At 36.3% G+C, this 20,867-nt stretch overlaps 4 protein-coding genes across 5 annotated transcripts; 2 read left to right on the top strand and 2 right to left on the bottom strand.

Moving 5' to 3' along the window:
• The first annotated feature begins 77 nt into the window (after positions 1 to 77).
• LOC125222156 (AP-3 complex subunit mu-like) lies at positions 78 to 4,428 on the top strand. The gene is made up of 8 exons (XM_048124638.1): positions 78 to 183; positions 590 to 689; positions 833 to 943; positions 1,714 to 1,803; positions 2,333 to 2,580; positions 3,311 to 3,520; positions 3,601 to 3,808; positions 4,000 to 4,428. The coding sequence occupies exons 1-8, from the start codon at positions 149 to 151 to the stop codon at positions 4,243 to 4,245; spliced, it is 1,248 nt and encodes a 415-aa protein (XP_047980595.1). The 5' UTR covers positions 78 to 148; the 3' UTR covers positions 4,246 to 4,428.
• A 767-nt stretch (positions 4,429 to 5,195) lies between these two features.
• Positions 5,196 to 9,351, top strand: LOC125222155 (alkaline/neutral invertase A, mitochondrial-like). Of its 2 annotated transcripts, XM_048124637.1 has the most exons (7): positions 5,196 to 6,069; positions 7,018 to 7,177; positions 7,405 to 7,616; positions 7,982 to 8,050; positions 8,267 to 8,475; positions 8,581 to 8,629; positions 8,733 to 9,351. In XM_048124637.1, the coding sequence occupies exons 1-7, from the start codon at positions 5,380 to 5,382 to the stop codon at positions 9,057 to 9,059; spliced, it is 1,716 nt and encodes a 571-aa protein (XP_047980594.1). In that variant the 5' UTR covers positions 5,196 to 5,379; the 3' UTR covers positions 9,060 to 9,351. The 2 variants fall into 2 exon arrangements, with proteins under 2 accessions (XP_047980594.1, XP_047980593.1); XM_048124636.1 differs by having other exon boundaries at positions 5,198 to 6,069; positions 7,982 to 8,475.
• Positions 9,352 to 14,305: 4,954 nt separating this feature from the next.
• LOC125217604 lies at positions 14,306 to 15,005 on the bottom strand. Its single transcript, XM_048119125.1, has one exon. The coding sequence runs from the start codon at positions 14,970 to 14,972 to the stop codon at positions 14,505 to 14,507; it is 468 nt and encodes a 155-aa protein (XP_047975082.1). The 5' UTR covers positions 14,973 to 15,005; the 3' UTR covers positions 14,306 to 14,504.
• A 4,014-nt stretch (positions 15,006 to 19,019) lies between these two features.
• Positions 19,020 to 20,581, bottom strand: LOC125220464. The gene is made up of 2 exons (XM_048122635.1): positions 19,531 to 20,581; positions 19,020 to 19,444 (listed from the first exon to the last, which is right to left on the bottom strand). Exons 1-2 carry the CDS (start codon positions 20,579 to 20,581, stop codon positions 19,020 to 19,022), a joined length of 1,476 nt encoding a protein of 491 aa, XP_047978592.1.
• Positions 20,582 to 20,867: the final 286 nt, after the last annotated feature.

Raw genomic sequence — 20,867 nt, 5'->3', positions numbered from 1 at the left:
GTTTGGCCCCAATAGTTATGAGATATGTCAAATAACCTCCTAAGTCTTTTGTATTTACGAATTCAACCCCCTTTTATTAATTTGAGTTTCAAACGGATTGGATCAGAAAATCAAGTGCTCTACAAAATTTAGGAACAAATTCGGAAACATGTTGCAGTGTATTTTTCTTCTGTCAGATTCCGGGTATGATCTCTAATCATTCATTTCCTCCCCCAACTATTTCATGGTATATGCGTCAATTAATCGTGGTGTGATCAGATTTGAGCGGTTACATTTTACATATTCAGCTATCAGAACTGAGAATCAATATGTATTGGCAGAATAAATTGTTGAAAGGTTATTAGATTTAATATTCATGGCATTATTAAGTTGTTGAAAATCATTATGTACTGGCAGTATTCCAGCTTTGAGAAATTGTTTATGGAATTTCTGTTTCAACTGATATGGGTTCACTATTCAACAGCAATAGAAGTTTGCAACAAAGTAGTATTTTGTTGTAGAATTTGAAGAATGGGATTTCTCTTTTGGTAACTGAATTGCTGAATGAAAAAGTGAGTAGGCTGATGATTGATATTATCTGATATTTCAGGGAAGTGTTGCTTGAGAAACAGCTTACTGGTCACAGGGTTGACCGCGCCATATGTGATTGGTTCTGGAACCAAATACTTACTCAAGGTGATTCGTTGAAGGTATCCCCAGCTGCAATAATTGTGATGCGATTCGATTCTGCACGAATATCTGTTCACTATATCTGTGTGTTGTTAACTTGATGCCTATTTTAGTTTAAAGACTCTTACTGTGTATGTGTTTTCTTTCCCTTGTGATGTTATAGCTTGTACCTGTTATTTCTTCACCCACCCACTACCTATTTCAAGTGGTTCGTGAGGGGATCACCTTCTTGGCGTGCACCCAAGTTGAGATGCCACCTTTGATGGCAATTGAGGTGGGTACCATAGGTCCTGATACTTTTATTTAACTACAGTCAGCTCTTTCTGTTCTAAAAGGGGAATGTGGATTCACAAACTCCTCTTCCAAAACTTGAACTGGCATTTACAATATAAATTCCTTGAAGGATTGAGCGACCGACTAAAGCTCTCACTATCTTTTTGTGTGCTTGAATATAAAGTGCATGTCTTAGGACAACTAAATGTATGAGAAATTGTTATTAGAAAGCCTACATATTTCAAAAAACCATTGGAAGCTTAAATTATAATTTCAATTAAGCACAAGAATCATCACACTGCAAGTGCCATGTGAAATCATTGTTTTGGTTGTTGCTCTGCATTTTTATACCACTGTCATAGTTCCGTCTCTAAAAACATGAACATAAAACTTTTCTTACTTGCCACAACCATCCTAAGAACCATTCGATGCAGCAAGAGAGTTTATTGTACATATGGCTATGTGCATTGTGTTAGGACTCCATTCATTAACACAGTGATAGTAGAATTATTTGATGCCACAGAGAGTTACAAATATGGTACACATCGTCAGTAGAAGGTATCGACTATCGAGACGAGAATGTATTCAGGCATGCAAGCATGCACTGTAGAAACAGAACACATGTATAAAAAAAATAAGTTGCCAGACGTTGCTGTTTTTTAACATTCTTAATGAGTCTCTTATCTTATACTGCCACACCATGCAATGCAGTATGGATTTATAGTATAGATTGAGCAGATGTTATTAAACACTTGACAGTTTGATTTCTAGTTCCTTTGCAGGGTAGCTGATGTTCTTTCAAATTATTTGGATGGCTTGAATGAAGATCTGATTAAGGATAACTTTGTTATTGTTTATGAGGTATCTATTTTCTGTGATTTTGCCATTTTTTTAAAGATAATTTGGCGTATGCACACATAACGACAGTGAAAAATTTGTTATTAACATTTGTAGGGTGGTGCTTTTTATATGTCATATGCATATTCATTTGTCTATTTGGTTGGTCTTATAGATATGGTTTATAAATTGGATCATACAGTGATGTGACAGGAAACATTGTAAAAAATCTGTTGCAATATGTTTGTTGGGATTGGTCTTGAATATTTTGGATTCAGTATGTGTTACTATGAAGGAGCATTTATTGCTGTAAGTCCTTAAATGCCTAGTCAGAATTTTTTACAGAAGAAGTTTCATTGGCTTGGGTTAGACAATAGATAGAAGGGACACATGTTCATAAAAAACTATTTATCTACATGAGCAATTGTTTTATTGCTTATAAATAATGGGTCATTTGTCAATGTAATTTTCTATGTTTTTGCATTTATAATTCATGTGATATCCTTCTAAGCTATTTTAAAATCCTAAGATGACTGAACTAAATGCTATGCAGCTGCTAGATGAGATGATTGACAATGGCTTCCCTCTAACAACAGAACCTAATATCCTAAGGGAAATGATAGCTCCTCCAAACATTGTTAGTAAGGTTTTGAGTGTTGTCACTGGTAATACGTCCAATGTGAGCAATACACTTCCAGGGGCAACTGCTTCTTGTGTTCCATGGAGAAAAACAGACCTTAAGCATGCCACCAATGAAGTTTATGTTGATCTAGTGGAAGAAATGGATGCTACCATAAACAGGTGCATTGCAATACCTATTACCTAGAAACTTATGTGTACCTCTCTTTGCATTAATATCTGAAATTTGATTTTGTAGAAAGTTCTGCTCAATTTCTCAATCTAATACAGCATATTTGGCTCTTCGGTTATCAATTTCTGGGTGTGTGTGTGTGTCTCTTCAACTCTACTCTTTGGTGGTCTGGTATTCTGGGGATAAAAGGGCCAAATCAAGTTGCAAACATAAATGTTACAGATACTTTGTATTTTCCAATGTGGAACTTCTCATCTGCTAAAAAAGAGCACCAATGTTAAGGTTGTGGTATGCACTTGCTAAATTACATCAATCACTATATTTCTCAAAACAATTTATTCTTTATAGGAACTTTTACTTCTTGCTTCTATCTCAAGCCTATTTCACAATCTTCTAACTGCAGAAGCTTGGCGGGCTTTAACTTTAGTTCTGTCATTCACTCGTCTTCCCACTTCAAAAAATTATGAGAGCATTTAATTGTAAGAGACGTTGTGGGGATTGGGTAGAAGACTAGCCCTGGTAACTTATTAAAGATTAAATTGTTGGCATTACCGAATTTTCTTTCGGATTGTATTGTTTTAAAATTATATTTCCTTGATGTTCTTGATCGAAACATACACAGCTGTTGAATGTTGTATTTATTGTATCACATTCTTTATCTATTTATTGTATCACATTCTGATTACTCTTATCCTCTAACCTTCTCATCGTTCTGCTTAGAGATGGGAATCTGGTGAAATGCGAGATATATGGTGAAGTTCAAGTAAATTCAAATTTGTCAGGTCTCCCCGATCTCACTCTGTCGTTTGCGAACCCTTCAATATTTAATGACGTGAGATTTCACCCTTGTGTTAGACTTCGGCCCTGGGAATTAAACCAGATTTTATCCTTTGTGCCACCTGATGGACAGTTTAAGCTCATGAGTTACAGGTTTGCAGAGTCTCAGTGTGCTCGTGCATTTTGTATGCAGACTTTACACTCTAGTTTAAATACACATTGTTACCTTTCAGGGTGAAGAAGTTGAAGAGTACTCCGATATATGTGAAGCCACAATTCACTTCAGATTCAGGGACATGTCGTATAAGTGTTTTAGTTGGAATTCGGAATGATCCTGGAAAGTCAATTGACAATATTACAGTTGAATTCCGACTACCACCTTGCGTTACGTCATCTGATCTTTCTCCAAATTATGGATCTGTAAATGTTCTTGCTGACAAGGTATGAGTTCTCCAGTAGTGAATGTCAACCTAGTTATCTGACCATTATATTGAAGACACCAACTGAACATACAAATGTTTCTCACATACAGTTAAATACTAGTATAAATCTAGGATTTTTGTGGTACTGGAAGTAGTTTGTATTGTATTATTGCTAATGTCACTGCACTTTGGCATCGCCTGTTTCTGCAGACCTGCTCCTGGACAATCGGGCGGATGCCAAAAGATAAAGCTCCGTCTATGTCTGGAACCTTAGTGCTTGAAACAGGTGTGGAGCGGCTTCATGTATTTCCCACTTTCCAAGTTGCTTTCCGGATCATGGGGGTCGCTCTCTCTGGCTTAAAAATCGATAAGCTGGACCTGAAGAATCCACTTTCTCGACCGCATAAAGGTTTCCGGGCTCTCACAAGAGGAGGTGAGTTTCAAGTGAGATCATGATTTCTTGAAGCAATACAAGTGTGACCCTACAGTGTTTCTGTTGTACATTTATATATCAGAGTGCCTTTGTGTTCTGTGTAGCTTTTTAACCATAAGTGATTGGGATAGTAATGATTTTTTGATATTTTTTTTGTTTCAAATATTAGTTCACACTTAGATGGGAATTGATATCTGATTCTAATCTGTTTCTGGAGTGGATTTGATTTGGATGTTAGTAAGAGAGAAAAGATCATAAGGGGAGGTGGAAGAAAGGATGGTTAAGTGGAAACTTTTTTTTTTTTTGGGATATTGGCATCTAATATCACGAAACTTTCAAAAGGTTGGATTTTTCCCACGAACTTTAAAATTGACAAATAATATCACGAACTTTACCCTGGGTTTGTTTTTTCCCACGAATGAAAAAATTCATTTTATTTAATAGATTGAAGAACAATTTTGGAGGATGTGCTTCAAAAAAAACTATCTTCAAAGATTGAAAAAATTGAAACTTTTAAAATAATTTATACTTTACAAAAATAATTTGAAATGTGTTATTAAGATCACTTTAAAGTAACATTGTTACAAATAACCTTAATGAACTTATTCGCTATCCTTTTTTTATACCAATTTATTTTAGGATTATTATATTTTATCTTGTTATAACTTGGGTCAATATTGCTCACATGTATAAGATCGATCCCCTTATAATTGTTGTTTCGTTTGAATGAAATTTGATACTGTGAATACATAGTAGATATAGTTATGTACTTATTTTTGATGTTTGAATAAATACAGTGCGAATAAGAATAAAAGTGAAATTCTATTTCTTTCAGGAGTATTTTATCACTAGTTCCGTCCTTAAAAATATTTTATAAAAAAATTAATACAAAATTGAAAAAGTAAAAAACATAAGTAAAAATTTGACCTCACACGATCCAAAATGAAGGCCGCCGCTAAGTCGCCAATAAATATTCCCACGTGTCCAAGAATCTAACATTGGCTTCCCCATTCATTTCTGAATCCTCTTATCCGCTAAATCTTCCCTTCTTTTCATTTCTGCAATCCATTTTTCACTTCAAGTTAACTAAATCTTCGTTCCTCAAAACCCCACTAATCTTCCTCACAACTCAAATTGAGAGTTTTTGATCGAATGAAATGACCGCTATATTCAAATTCATCAACATGAAGCCGTGTTGTAGAATCCTGTTGCCCTCCAAAAACACCCTTTTTCTCCCCAAATCCTCTAATTTCTTACCCAATCCCAATTATTGCTCCGGTTTCCAATTGCATACCTCTGCGCCCACTTCTTTCGGCTTGAAAGCCATTCTAGGTCGGACGAACTCGACATGGGGCCAATCGAGAGTCTTCTCCAGCTCCCGCCATTTCAATTTCAGCAATAGGGCGAATACCCATTTCCTAGTTGCCAGAGCTGCGCCGGATTTGAGGAATTTCTCAGCGTCGGTGGAGAGCCGCGCCAACGACAAGAATTTCGATAGAATTTACGTGCAGAGCGGCATCAATGTGAAGCCGCTGCAAGAGGAGAAAATCGGCGCGGATGAGAGGGTTGAGGGTGGGGTTAATGTGCGGAAGAGTGAATGCTCGAGGGAGGTGGGGAAGGAGGAGTCTGAGACGGAGAAGGAGGCGTGGAAGCTACTGAGGAACGCCGTCGTCACGTATTGCGGGAGCCCTGTGGGTACTGTGGCGGCGAATGATCCCAATGACAAAACGCCGCTTAACTACGATCAGGTGTTTATAAGGGATTTCGTCCCTTCCGCCTTCGCCTTTCTGCTCAAGGGTGAGGGAGAGATTGTCAGGAACTTCTTGCTTCACACCCTGCAGCTGCAGGTAGTCTGCTCTCTCACTTCTTTTGATTGTGTGTTTTCTTTTTTGTTGAGTATGCCTAATTTTGTGCAAACTTCGTGTTTTAGACATTCGAAAATGGAGCATCGATGTATAGATTCAATGAATTTTAGATTAGTTAGATTCTTCATTTTGAATAATTAGGAAGATTTATGTAAGTAATGATCCAAGTCAAAATTTAGGTATGGAGAAGGAAAAGGAGAAAAATTAGGAAGGTTTTTGAGAAGCTATAACAATTTTGAAACCACTTTTTTCTCAATTTAGCAGCTTTAGTCAAGGCCGAGGAATCTGTTGTAGTCGTGGTCAAATGATAAAACGCCAGTCTTATGAAATTCGCATGGCCTGGGAATAAATTGTGAGAAATTCAAGAACTTGAAGCATTATAAACTTTATGTGAAACCCAAATATGAAACTTCAGTTTAAGCTCTATTGTTTTAATTGGAGAAGATTGTTGACTTCAAGATGTTTTTTTTAACAATGCCTAATGCTATTGTATCAATTTAATATCTACTGCAAGATTCCATGTGTTTAGGGATTAGGCTTTAGGGTGTGACATTTTAATATCTACTGCAAAATTCAGGAAATATAAACTTGAAGTGACTGAAGCCGTAAACTTTGTTGCACATTTTCGAGCAAGTAAAATAAAAAATAGCTTTAATGATTGCATTATTAAGCTTGATCGCTAGAGTTGTTTTAACAGTTGGACTGGGATTTTGATTACTCAATGCATCTTCTATGTAACTGGGAATTTGCTCACAATTTTTATTATTCTATTTAATTTAAGGATGTACTCAATTTCTGATGTAAACGACATAAACAGATCAACTCACTATTTAAGCTGTTAAATGAATGTTCCTTCTCTTTCCTGGTTTTGTATGAATCCGTGATTAACTGTTGATGTGGCTACTTGATTCATGCTGCTTCATTTTCAAGAGTTGGGAGAAAACGGTGGATTGCTATAGTCCTGGACAAGGATTAATGCCAGCAAGTTTTAAAGTTAGGTCTGTTGCTCTAGATGATAATAAGTTTGAAGAAGTTCTTGATCCAGATTTTGGGGAATCGGCTATTGGCCGTGTAGCTCCTGTAGACTCTGGTATGCAAGTTGTTTCTTCATTAGCTACAGTGTCACTGCTTGGCAATATTGTTTCTTTTTTCTTCTCTGTTTACTTCTCTCATTGCACTCTTTCGATATTGGAGTTACAACTGTTTAACAGTAAACGCCTAGTCGCTGCTTGATACATTTAAGCAGTCAAACTTTATTAGCTTCATTTTTTTTTCTTTTCATTTCTGTGATGTTGCAACTGTTTATCATTTATCTAGGACTCTGGTGGATCATCTTACTGCGGGCTTATGGGAAGCTCACTGGGGACTACGGATTGCAGGAAAGAGTGGATGTTCAGACAGGGATAAAGCTCATTCTAAATCTCTGTTTGTCAGATGGTTTCGACATGTTTCCCACTTTACTTGTTACAGATGGTTCCTGTATGATAGATCGACGGATGGGTATTCATGGTCATCCACTGGAGATTCAAGTAAGTTTGCTGCATATCCTCGTAAGAATGGTTTGTTTCTTATCAGATTTTAGAATGTGAAAAAAAAATTTCAAACGACTTTTGGCTGCTACCACATCTAACAATATTTCTGAACCTTTTTTTTTTTAATATTTTCATTTTTATTTGTTTTCTTTATTCTTTATTAGCTCCATAGTTTCTAGTTTATATGGTGGAAATGCAAAGTTAGTAATGGGATTCATACATGTTCTGTTGATGTATAATAAAGATGAATTGCAACTCTCTTAGAGCTTCATGTGTTTGTGCACGTAAGCAGTTCCAATTTGTACTGCAGGTCAAATTTATTCAAGTCTCATGAATGATTCCTTTTTTATTTTATTTTTCAGTCCCTATTTTACTCAGCACTTCGGTGCTCTCGTGAGATGCTTGCGTTAGACGAGGGATCCAAGAATTTGGTGAGGGCTATCAACAATAGACTCAGTGCATTGTCGTTTCACATAAGGGAATATTATTGGGTTGATCTGAAGAAAATTAATGAGATCTATCGCTATAAGACTGAGGAGTACTCCACTGAAGCCACTAACAAATTTAATATATACCCTGATCAAATTCCTCATTGGTTAATGGATTGGATTCCTGAGACGGGCGGTTATCTGATTGGCAACTTGCAGCCAGCTCATATGGATTTTAGGTTCTTCACTCTCGGAAACCTCTGGTCCATTGTATCATCTCTGGGTACCCCGAGACAGAATGAGGCTGTATTAAATCTGATAGAAGCCAAATGGGATGATCTTATCGGTCAAATGCCACTTAAAATATGTTACCCTGCTGTAGAGTCAGAGGAGTGGCGAATAATCACTGGAAGCGATCCTAAGAATACGTGAGTTCCTATAACAACTTTACCAGAAAATTGCTTCGATATAGATGCAGTTTTATATATCATCTATCCCTTGTGGTTTTCTGAATATCATTGGACTTTCTGCAGACCTTGGTCGTATCATAACGGTGGATCCTGGCCAACACTTCTGTGGCAGGTAAGAATAACTCTTATTTGCTTCATTTGGATAATCGCTTTTGACAGAAAGTTAGTTAAAGATGTCGTTGTCTCATGAGATGGTGGTTTGTTTTGTTACTTAGTTCACACTGGCGTGCATGAAAATGCATAGGACGGATCTGGCGAAGAAGGCTCTGGACATAGCTGAGAAACGGCTTTCTCTGGATGGGTGGCCTGAATACTACGACACAAGGAGTGGGAAGTTTATAGGGAAGCAGGCGCGGTTGTACCAGACATGGTCTATTGCAGGATACCTGACAACGAAAATCCTGATGGAGAAGCCCGATGCAGCTGCCCTTTTGTTCTGGGAGGAAGACTATGATATCCTTGAAAACTGTATTTGCGGTTTGAGCAACTTAAACCGCAAGAAGTGCTCGCGCAGGCTTGCCAAGTCTCAGATTCTTGTCTGATCTATTTCTACTTTGATTCGAAACAACACCATACGTATACATGTATTGCTAATGTACAGACGATAGGATAGTAGTTTTTCCATTTGTTATATGTTATAGAAGCCAAAATGTTGTATACGAATATATAGATATATAGCAAAGGGAAAATAGGAGAGCCCTCTTATATTTTGGAAGGGTGGGCTTGGCCTATTAGTGTTGCGTGGATGCAACATATTGTACTAATAGAGTGAGGATATATTCATATTCATGTAGTCCCATTTCTCTATGTTTAGTACAACTGCGCATTTGATCATTTCTTGTCGAAAAGTGAAATAATAATCCGTTTGTTCTTATATGCACAAAAACGCCTTTAAAGTAATCATCATTGTAAGGCTTGTTTGGTTAATTCCTTATTAGTTATCCCATTTCACCATTTCAGCATATTCCTTATCTCATGTGTTTATACCTTTTGCAGTTATTTTTATATTAAGATATTTTTGTGATCGAATTCATTCATTTATCGTACATTATATTCATCTCAATTATTTATTCTTTCATTTCTACTATGTTTGATCTTTTACTACATTTTATATAAAGGAAAATTGATCTTTGAGTGAATTATAGTGCTCTCCTGTCATGAAAAATAGCTCCACCGATCCATTTTGGGTTGTCCACAACCAATAGTCATATTTATAAGTAAAGTGTTTACTTTAAATTATTATCCACTGATACGGGAGAAACCTCAAACCCCGACGTGCAGCAGCCGCAAGCGACTCCAAGCACACAAGCTCTGCCAGAGGAGCACGACCAACTGGACTTCGACACAACCAGCCAGAGAGAGGAGACACCGAGCTTACCAGCCAGGAGCCTGTGTCCGAAGAGGGTGTCAAGAAGACCAGACAAGTATGGGGACTACGTCTCACCTTGAAGGGAAGATTGTTTAGATTGTTGTTTTATTATTTTATTATCATTTGTTTTGGGCTGAACATCAATTTAACACTTTTGGGTCGAGCAATTCCTTTTTGGGTTTTCTTTGTTAATTCCCGTAGGTCGAATCAACCCTAGTGTCATTAGCTATAAAAGTGAGATATTGTTATTTTATTAATCATCAATGAAATAACTTATTTTCTCTATTTACCTTTGTTTTTCTTTTCTGCAAAGAACCCTAGTTCAGGTGTGATTGTCAGGAAAGCCCGCGACTACCTCCGTCCCTCCGCCGGCGATCTCCAAATCGATCGTCGAGTACGTTAAGGGAAGAATTCCCTTAACAAATATTGGATATTTTAGTGTAATTGGGTTAACTTGATTGATCAGTATTATCATAATGATACATCATATAAGTATGGAAGTGCGGAGTGCACGCTTATTTGAATTCATTATGATGGACGGGGGTCCGGGGGCAGCGGCCCCGGGTAGCGGGGTCCAAGGGGCAGAGCCCCTGGCTGGGGTCGAGTTGTGTAAGAAATTCATCCGAAAATGTAATTTCTGAAAGTCGAAGGACTAATTTGCAATTTCGAAAACCTTTTGAAAAACAGTTAATTCGGTTTTTTTCCTCAACAGATGCACTGGTTCATCTACAGATGCACTGGTTCATCTTCTTCAAAATCTGATTGATTCTTTTGGTTCTAGATTATTCTCATATATCAACATATTAAAGTTCTGATTTCTCTGAATTGTATCCGATCAAATATTTTGGTAGAACCACCGAAATTGATTCGATCTAAAAGTGATTTATCACGACTTTCAGATTTTCTGTTTTGTTCAATATTCTAAATCTCACTAACAACAAATTGGTGCTTTCATTGAGAGCCCAAACGACTTGGAGTGGTGGCCGGGCAAAGAATCCGCCGTGACTAACGAGAACTCGGAGTGGTGGTCTGGCAAAGAACCAGCCGTGACCAATGAGGACGTTGGCCCTTAAAGGAGGGTTGAATGTTATGGACTCAATTCCCACATCGATTGTGAAACACAACTGGTGTGGGGTATATAGACTAATTGAGTTATCTCTCCTAACATGCTAGTCTTTTTGGCTGAGTTATACTATTTAGTCTGTATCATCCACCTTTTCTTTTTCTCTTTGATACTTTACTCACTTTTTCTCTTTTCCTTTCCTACTTTATCCAATTTTCTCTTTCACTTTCTTCCTCCCCTCAAATTAGGTAACAAGGTTTTTGATATTCGTGCAAAGCTCCCCAAAAACTAACACCATTAGTCATGAATTCATGATATTGAGATTGAGTTATATCATTAATCTTTCCTGATTTTCTAATCTTATAAAAGTATATGTCAACTAGTACATGCATGCTTCGTCCTGGCATATTGCACTGATTCTTCATGACACAAAATACAAATAGTGACTCTGTTATCATAAAACAGAGGGCAAGTTTTGATATTGAGATTGAGTTATATCATTAATCTTTCCTTAGCCTCAGATTTTAAACTTGGTTTCTGCACTTGAAAGTACTACATTCTTTTTACTTTTCACGAGACAAATCATGATCGGTTGATATTCTTGGATTGACATATTGTCTCCAAAGATAAAATAATTTCTTCCTAGTGCATCTCAAACTGCTAAATACCAACGAATTTGATGGGTTCAAGAATCGAGCAAACGAACATCTATATGCATGTACAGAAAAAGGGAACTTGAGAGATGACTTGCTTATTGTATTTTCTATTCTCCTCACCCAAATCCCACATTTGTTTATAGGATAGAGATGTAAACTTGAGATCGTTTTACCTTTGAGGACATACACACAAACTATAGTGCAAGCCAGGGTATTATTTTGTGGATAGAGCGTTTCTCAACGACTTGACCTATTGTCCTTTACTGATTTTAATTTTTGTTGTTTTGAATTTTGATTTTTTTTTCTTTTGGTTCCTTAATAATAATCAGTACAGTATAGACTATGTCAGGGTCCTCTTGAGCCTCGAAGTCTCTTTATAAGAAGACAAAATCTAGTCAATTTTATAAGCAAGCATTCTGACGGTTCACCTAATTTTTGTAAGCAAGCTTACTGTTTTTGTTACAGCACAAAATTCTTCACTTCAACGCAATTTGCGTTAATTGCACAGAATTACTAGTTGCTAGGTCCAAAATTAAGAAACCATGAAACAAAAAGTGGCCAATTTTCTTTAATTAGAAAACTTAGTTTTAGAACTTTTCCAATCAGCGGAGCTCACGTGTACCGCACGACAACTCTCATTCAAAAAGTTTAAATTCGTGATCAATTGAGATTTTTTAGCCTAATTGAGAATTGAGATGCATTATCAGTTACATTTTTATTAAATGAGTGATCCAGAATTTATCACAAGAAAAAAATTTTAGATTAATTAATTATGAAAGGACAAAATGGTAATTTCATGGTATATTTTATTCAATAAATACTTTTTCTAATTTTAATTTTTTTAAAAAAATTTAAAAAAAATTATTTTAATTTTTTATTTTATTTTTTTTTTTCAACTACATATACAATTCATGTCAACTACACACATATAATGTCAACTACCTATACAATTCATATCAACTACATATACAATTCATGTCAACTATACACATATCATGTCAACTATGTGTACAATCCATACCAATTACATATATAATTCATGTCAACTACATCCATATAATATCAACTACATATATTATACTCCATGTGAAACGTTGTTGTTGACATAAATAATATGGGTCGTTGACATAAAAATATTTGTTGTTGACATTAATTATTTGTAAAATGTTGTTGTTGACATAATAGTTGACATAAATAACATTTGTTGTTGACATCGTAGTTGACATAATGTCTCTGTAGTTGACATCGCACAAAAATGACAATTATGCCCCCTAGTTGACATAATGTCTCTGTAGTTGACATCACGCGAAAATTATACATAAGTGGCTGAAAATGCATCTTAGTTCTCAACTAGGCCCAAAAATCTCACCCTAACAGGACCCACAAACTATATATAATAACCACTGTCCAATTAAAGGTTTAAATTTTGAATTTCTCAATCAGTACACATGCATAAAGATTTAATGTGAGGGAATAAATCATAGGGTAAATAGCCATTTAAATCACTAAGTTTGGACAAAATATATTCTATTCCACAAAGTTTGAAATCCGCTAATTAAATCACGAAGTTTCAATCTTTCTAGTTTATCCCATGGGTCAAATTTCATGTGGAATTCTTGCATCTCTACATTGAAATCCATCTTGAAATCTCAATCCAACTTTAAGATCAAGCTCAATGTGATTACACTTTTGATTATACACGCAACTTTTTCGTGATTTAAATCTCAATTCACATCAACAAAGATTCCACCTAATATTCGACCCATGGGATAAATTAGAAAAACTGAAACTTCGTGATTTAATTAGCAGATTCCAAATTTTATGGGATAGACTAGATTTTGGTCAAACTTAATAATTTAAATCACTATTTAACCTAAATCATATCAATATTATTCATTAAAAAGTGTACTCCGAGTCTCCTACTAAACATAAAAATATCATTTACAGCACTATTCTTTAGTGAATGTATTAAATTGTACTACTACCTTATTCATTGTCACCACTATACGTCAAATAATTCTCAAAAAAGAAAATAGTGGACCTTGTTTTATTAACTACCTACTATTAGTATTTAATTATGGATTAATGAATCAAAATTCTAAGCGGAGATATTTTGATTATGAATCAAAATTCCAGTACACGAAATTATAATTGAATTATAATTGTATGAAATTGAATTATAATTTAATTCTGAATTCTTTGTTCGGTAAAAATGATATAATAAGTAATCCCTATGGAATTGAATTATATATTGCATGTGCATGTGTAGTGTGTATGCGCAAGTGTGTGTAGTGTGTGTATTATGTGCATTGTGTGCAAGTGTGTGTATTGTGTGCATTGAATGTGCAAGTGTGTGTGTATTGTGTGCATTGTACGCGCAAGTGTGTATTGTGTGCATTGTGTGTGCAAGTGTGTGTGTATTGTGTGCAGTGTGTATACTGTGTGTATTGTGTGCAGTGTGTGAGAAGACACCTAATTTTGTAACTATTTAAAATTCCAATTATATCTACTTTTGATCGTATGCAATTCAAATTGTGGACTTAGAATTGTAACTCAATTCATTTCCAAATCCAAATTTTTTTGCATGACTAAAATTAGATTTGGAATTGAAGACTCCAATTCCAATTCCACATACCTAATTACATGATACTAAACAGAGTCTAATGATAATTAGCTTAAAGTGTAGATTTGGAATTGAAGACTCCCATTCCAATTCCAATTTCACATGCTCAATTACATGATACCGAACAGAGTCTAATGATAATTAGCTTAAATCTAATTGTAAAAAGTAAATAAAAACACATAGAGCTCTGGTTGATGACACTCAGCTAGAACATTAGAAATGAAAATAAAAGAGGAGCGACATTGATAAGTTAATGATGTATCTATATCTCAAACCCTAAACCTCCTTGACAGGCTCGGGCTTGATCGCCGCGCTGCCATCCTCGATCACAAAGGAGTCGACAGGGAAGGAGCGGGAGAGGCCCGTGGGGCTCTTGAAGGTGATCTTGCCGGTGGGGGGATCGTTGATGTAGATGTCGCATATGGTGAGCCACATCAGCATCTCCTTGGCCTTGACGCCCGTGAGCTTCTTGATCCTCTTCTGCTCCACGTAGGCCGTGACCTCGGCGCCGTACTGCACGGGCCGCCCGATCTTCTCGAAGCGGTGGTCGCATTTGTTCTTCTGGATGAGCCACACGAAGCCTGTGTCCTTGATGTAGCCGACCTCGATGATGTCTCGGAGAGGGAGGAGCCCGTTGGGAAGCCCCATTTCGGTGAGGAGGAACTTGGATTTCTCCTGGCAGATGTGGTCGCCGCGGTACATCTCCGATGCGGCAGCTCTGATTTCGTCGGTGATCAGAGACATCTTGCTATTTGAAATGAATATGTGTGTTTTGTGGAGTTGAGATGTTGATGGATGGTGGTGGTGTCTAATATATAGATGGGAGCAAAATTAATTTTCACTTAATCTTGCTATGTATCCCATTAATGCCCTTTCAACTACACTTCCGTTCAAGGTAGGTTTGTACGTACCAAGTTAAAATATTGATAGGTGCTCACATTTTAAGTGTATAATACACTAATAATGTCACTGCACACTTGCGTAGGGACGTAATCCAATGCAAATTCTAAATATTGTACAAATTTCAAACTATGATCTGGACCGTTAAAAATATCAGCAGATGATAAAATAACAGCAACAGAAAATATCAACAGTGTCAATGGTTAACATTGTGTTGACAACAAATTCTTGAAATTTTACATTGTGTTGACGTTGTGTTGACACTGTTGAAAAATTTGAAATTTGTACAATATATAGAGTTTGCATTTTATCACTACCCACTTGCACATGTTTGAACAAATTATTTACTAAAATTTTCATCTTTCTTCTTTCAAATCCTCTTGCAACCAAGTTTCATTGTTTTTTCTTTATTATTTTGTGTGATTTCAGGCGTTATTACTAGTAATTTGGTCATCAGCGTCAACTTTGTGAGGGGTTTAAGGATGAATTTCAAGAATCTCTAAAAATTTGACAATGAAGAAAGAAAAATAGTTATAAAGTCATACTTGTGTGTCCTTCAATAGTTCAAACGGTGAGGGTATAATGTCACTCACGTATAGTCAGAACAAATGAGTACTATGCTACTTTCGAGTTTCTTAGACTATAATAAATAAAAGAGTGTGTAAGGACTTTTTTAGTCAATTAGAGACACTAATTTGTTTATATATTCACGCTAGTTAGCTTTAAAAGGTGTCTTTAATCTTGGTGGTATAAGTTATAACTAAAATTAATGAAAGCATTCGAGAAAAAGCAAAAGATTAGACAATTATGTCCTCAATTTAATGACACTTCAATTTTGATTCTTTTACGAACGCAATTAATTTTGTCGTAGCTTACGTGAGTAGAACAACTTAACCACACGCAATGGTTTTGGTGTTGCACTCTATTTTTCAACATTGCTAGCTGGAGATGGTCTTTCGAACACATTATGCCATTGGTTGTGAAATCTCATTTTTATAACATGGTAAAAACAAAGCCAAAGCTGGATGAGTGAATTTATCAATTTGTTAGAATAATTTACTCTACTCTAAGTCTAACATGGGTGTGTGCCAACATCTCGATTAGCAAGATTAGGTTTAATACATGAAAATCAATATTAATTTGAATACTAATATATAGTTCATCTATAGGCACATTGATCTGCCTAATTACTGATAAACTATCAGCTACGACTCGCGAATGGTCACAATCATCTTTTATGCTTTAATGTTAATATAAAATTGTAGTACTAAAAATTTATGGTCGGTTTATCAGGACGTCGAATTGTAGTGCATGCCGTGTTAGTATGGAGTATAGACCTATGGTCATTTGCTCTCTTCGTAAATTTACCAACAACTTAGCATTTCAGAATAAAGATAATTATAATTGGTGCATGCAATCTTAATAATTGGAGTATGAAATATCTTATTTAAATCATTAAATGTAATGCAGCCCTTATTAGGCAATTTTACTTATTCTCTCTCCGTCCTCCAATAATTATACATTTTAATTCTGATACGACATTTAAGAAAGGTAAAAGAAAGTGATCTGAAAAAGTTAGTGGAATATAAGTCTTACTTTTGTATATTAATTTTATAATAAAATGTGAGTGAAAGAAGTTAGTGGAATGTAGAGTCTACTAATGATAAAAGAAATGAAAATAGATTATTAATGGAAGACGGACTAAAATAACAAAAGTGGATAATTAATGGACCGAAGGGTATATATTTTCAAACTACATTAAACTTAAAAATTATTGAACTATTGATTTTTTCTTGATGCGGCAAATGGGATTAAGTAACGATTAGTAAGTAATTATTTTTATGACTTTATGTATCATCTACCGAGTAGGATTAGGACACCTGTAAAGCTTGGAAACAATAGTATGTATCGTAATAAATTAGGAAAAAGATAGGCGGCACTAAAATTGAATTGACTTCAAGTTTTATATCATCATATTAAAGGAGGATTGCAGGTGGTTGGAGGGAGTGAAGTAAACACAAATCCAAAAGTAACTATTCCCAGTTACGGACACAGGGTTTTTATGGTGGGGTTCCAAATCGTTGTTTCTAGTACTATGATATTTTTTAGCACCAATGAATAAGAGAATTAATTATAAAAGTTAGAGGTATATATAAGGTGATCGTTGATAGATGCAACGTAAAAAAAAAACTTTGTTTAAAAAAAGTTTTTTTTGTTTAAAAAATAAAACATAAATTATTGAAGAAAAGAAAGACTTAAAATAAATTCTTAATATTAGCAATGTAAAACGTAAAATAAAAATGATATAAATAGGAACGCATAAAATATAAAATAGAAAAATTAATATAAAATGAAAGAAAATATAGTAATTGCTTTTACGGTGAGATTCGAACTCTCAAATGTGTATAATAAAAATAAAATATTTGTAAGAATCAAACTCAAGTCAAATGTAAATAAGGAAAATAAAGACATTTATATGTAAGAAGAATCAGTAAAATAGAGTGACGTGGAGCAAAATAAAACTATGCCTTGTTGGGAATCAAACTCTCACTCTCACCAAACTCGGCACTCTGCACTGAAGGCATAGAAGGAAGCCAACTGCACTACTGGGATAATTGTTAAAAGCATTAATATACATATACTAATACAGTTCCATGAGTCCCCCATGACTCTGAGTAGGTCCGCCACTGACTATTCTTATGTAGTTGGAAGGGAGGTATGGAGGAAGATGGAGAGATAGATAGACATGGTGAGACTTGGGTTAAAGGTAGCTAGATACACTAAAATGCTTTATTCATAAAAAAAAGTTAGCTAGATATACAAATTTTGGTATTAGTTTGAAATAAAATAATTTCATTATGCTAATAGATATGTTGTGCATATGTGAAACAGTTCTAAAGAAATGAATTAACAAATTTGTTCGTGCATCGAGCATGCATTGTTTAATATTAGGTTATATTTTGACTAAATATGATACAATCATGATAGTTTTTTCTTTTTACACCAAATGTAAGATATTATTCAATTAAATTCATAACGATTACATCGCTAATAAAAATAGGAATGCGATTCAACCAAAACTTGCTCTCAGCTATAGAACCCGATGTCCGAGCAAGCGTATGGGCAACTTGATTCGCTGATCGCCTTACGAACCTCATAGAGGATCCAGAGACCTCTTTCAAAAGCTGACGACAATCTTCTACTACTGCCCCAAAGATAGATTCATCCTTCTGTAAACTTGTCACTGCGAGTACTACCGTTTGAGCATCCATCTCAAACTCTATCTCCTTCCATCCCTCTCTTTTGATCCAACTCAGCACCTCTCTCAAGCTAAGGAGCTCGGCCATAGATGGGTCAGCCATCCTTCCAACCTGTCCACACATCGCCGCTACCACCGTCCCTTCAAAATCTCGAACAACCGCCCCACAACCAACTTTTCTTTGGCTCTCGAACACAGCAGCATCTATGTTGCATACATGTGCCCCCTCAAAGAACAATTCTGACACCATACCATCACGAAATCGATTGTCTCTACTTGAGATTGGATGGAGTTTATCGACACTCGGCTACCAATTTCCCCCATAAATGGGCGTTTCTCTTCCATCACCAATGTGTTTTTTCCTAAAGCTTGCCTTCAGCCGATCTTTGTCTGCCACTAACCCACTCCAAAACGAGCTTTGATTACCAACATTTTCAAGAATCCTCTGTCGAGGAAAAAATCGAGCTTTAAGAACCCGTCCAAGTAACGAGTCACGATTCTCAATCAATCTCCATAGCTGCTTTCCCAACATCGAGATATTAAATTCTTTTAATTTTCAGAAACCCATACCTCCTTTAAAAAAATTCATTAGGCAGCTTGGGATAGACTTTGTGTTCCAACGGTGCATTGATTCAAAAAGCAAGAAGAACATTATCTGTAATCAACCTTCCGGGAATGAAAGCGCTTTGTGATTTTGAAACCACTTTGTCAAAGATCCTTTTTAGCCTGTTTGCAAGCACCTTCGAAATGATCTTGTATAGGACATTATATAAGGTGATAGGCCTAAAATCTCCTATGGTCTCTAGCCTTCCCTTTTTAGGAATCAGCGTAACAAATGTGTCATTAAGATCTCTGGGTAATGATTCAGAGTTAAGGATTTGAACACACGATTCGACAACATCTCTACCAATAATATGCCAAAAGGTCTGGAAAAAACTAGGATTCATTCCGTCGGGACCTGGAGCCTTGTCTGGGTGCATAGAGAAAACTGTCTGCTTTATCTCCACCTCAGTTACCTCCTCGATCAATAATGCATTATCTGATGGAGCCACCCGACCTACCACCGCATCAACCACTAACTCACATGCCACTTGCTGGGCACTAAATAAATTGGAGAAATAATAAGAAATTACTACCCCAAACCATCTTTCCAAGATCTCCACACACCATTGTCATCTTTCAATTGGGATATAGTGTTTTTCTTTTTTCTAGCAGATGCCTTCACATGAAAAAACTTAGAATTGCGGTCACCATCCCGAAGCCAGTGTTGTTTTGCCCTTTGTCTCCAAAAGATTTCTTGTCTTGCAAGAGTGTTCGAGTATAATAGTTGAGCCTCCATAAACCGTCTTCTCCCTTCCACATCACATCTTCCTCTCAGAGCTGACATTTGCCTCTTACTCTCCTTGATCTTCTCATGAAACTGCTTGGATAAGGAATCCCCCCAAGTTTGAAGTGCATGACCACAAATATTTATTTTCTCTAAGTTTTGGTTGCTTAACAACGAGTTCCAGGCCTTTTCCACTATTTCCTTGCATTCTGTTTCACGAATCCATAAATTCTCAGAACGGAAAGGTTTAACCTTCACCACATATACCAGCGAGCTTGGATGCAGAAGGATCGGAATATGATCTGATGTAGCTGTGGCTAAATGTTCAACAATAGCAAGACGATGTTTCCTCCTCCGATTCGGACACGCCACTGCCCTGTCGAGTTTCTCCTCAACCCAATTATCTGTGTCTCGACCTCTTTCCCAAGCAAACGAATATCCTCGACTCTCAATGCCTATCAATTCACCATAATCACGCGCTTGTCGAAAACCTTCACAATTGGACAAATAGATTTCCCTCCTTCCTCGTTTCTCAATCGGCGATAAGAGATCGTTAAAGTTCCCTAGGCACACCCAAGGGAGCATCGACATATCCTTTATCCTTCTAATCAAATTCCAAGAATCTCTACGTCGAGATGCCTCAAGAAAACCATAGAAACCAGTAAGGCGCCAAGGCTCTTCACCGTCAAGCTTAACTATAATATCGATATAATTTCTCGAATAACTTAGGACCGTGACTGTATCGTTCTTTCTCCAAAACATCACTGAGCCTCCACCAATATCCACTCTATCGATGATCAGACCACCTTCAAAACCAATATGTGATTTCACAATTTCCACACGACCTCTATCAATTTTTGTCTCCATTAAGAAAACAAAATGTGGCAATGTCCTTTAGTTCACGAACTGTCGCAGGGTTGCCAAGCCCCCGACAGTTCCAACTTAACGTACTCATTGGGACCGGCGGGCCTGGACCCCAGGACTCGCCGATAATTCATTTTTTGAAACTACTGCACCGTTACTTTCATTGTTCTTCTTATATAGATCAATTGGCTTTAAGACCACACCTTTTTCCAGCCCTCTTTCGCTTGGCATCCATAGCCGAAGTCATCTCAACATCCTCATTCTCATCAAGAAATAAAGGATTAGTAAT

This window comes from Salvia hispanica, chromosome 4 (genome assembly GCF_023119035.1).
Source record: "Salvia hispanica cultivar TCC Black 2014 chromosome 4, UniMelb_Shisp_WGS_1.0, whole genome shotgun sequence".
Classification (NCBI taxonomy): Eukaryota; Viridiplantae; Streptophyta; class Magnoliopsida; order Lamiales; family Lamiaceae; genus Salvia; species Salvia hispanica.
The sequence above is the reverse complement of the archived record's forward strand: the minus strand, read 5'-3'. Positions and strand labels throughout refer to the sequence as shown.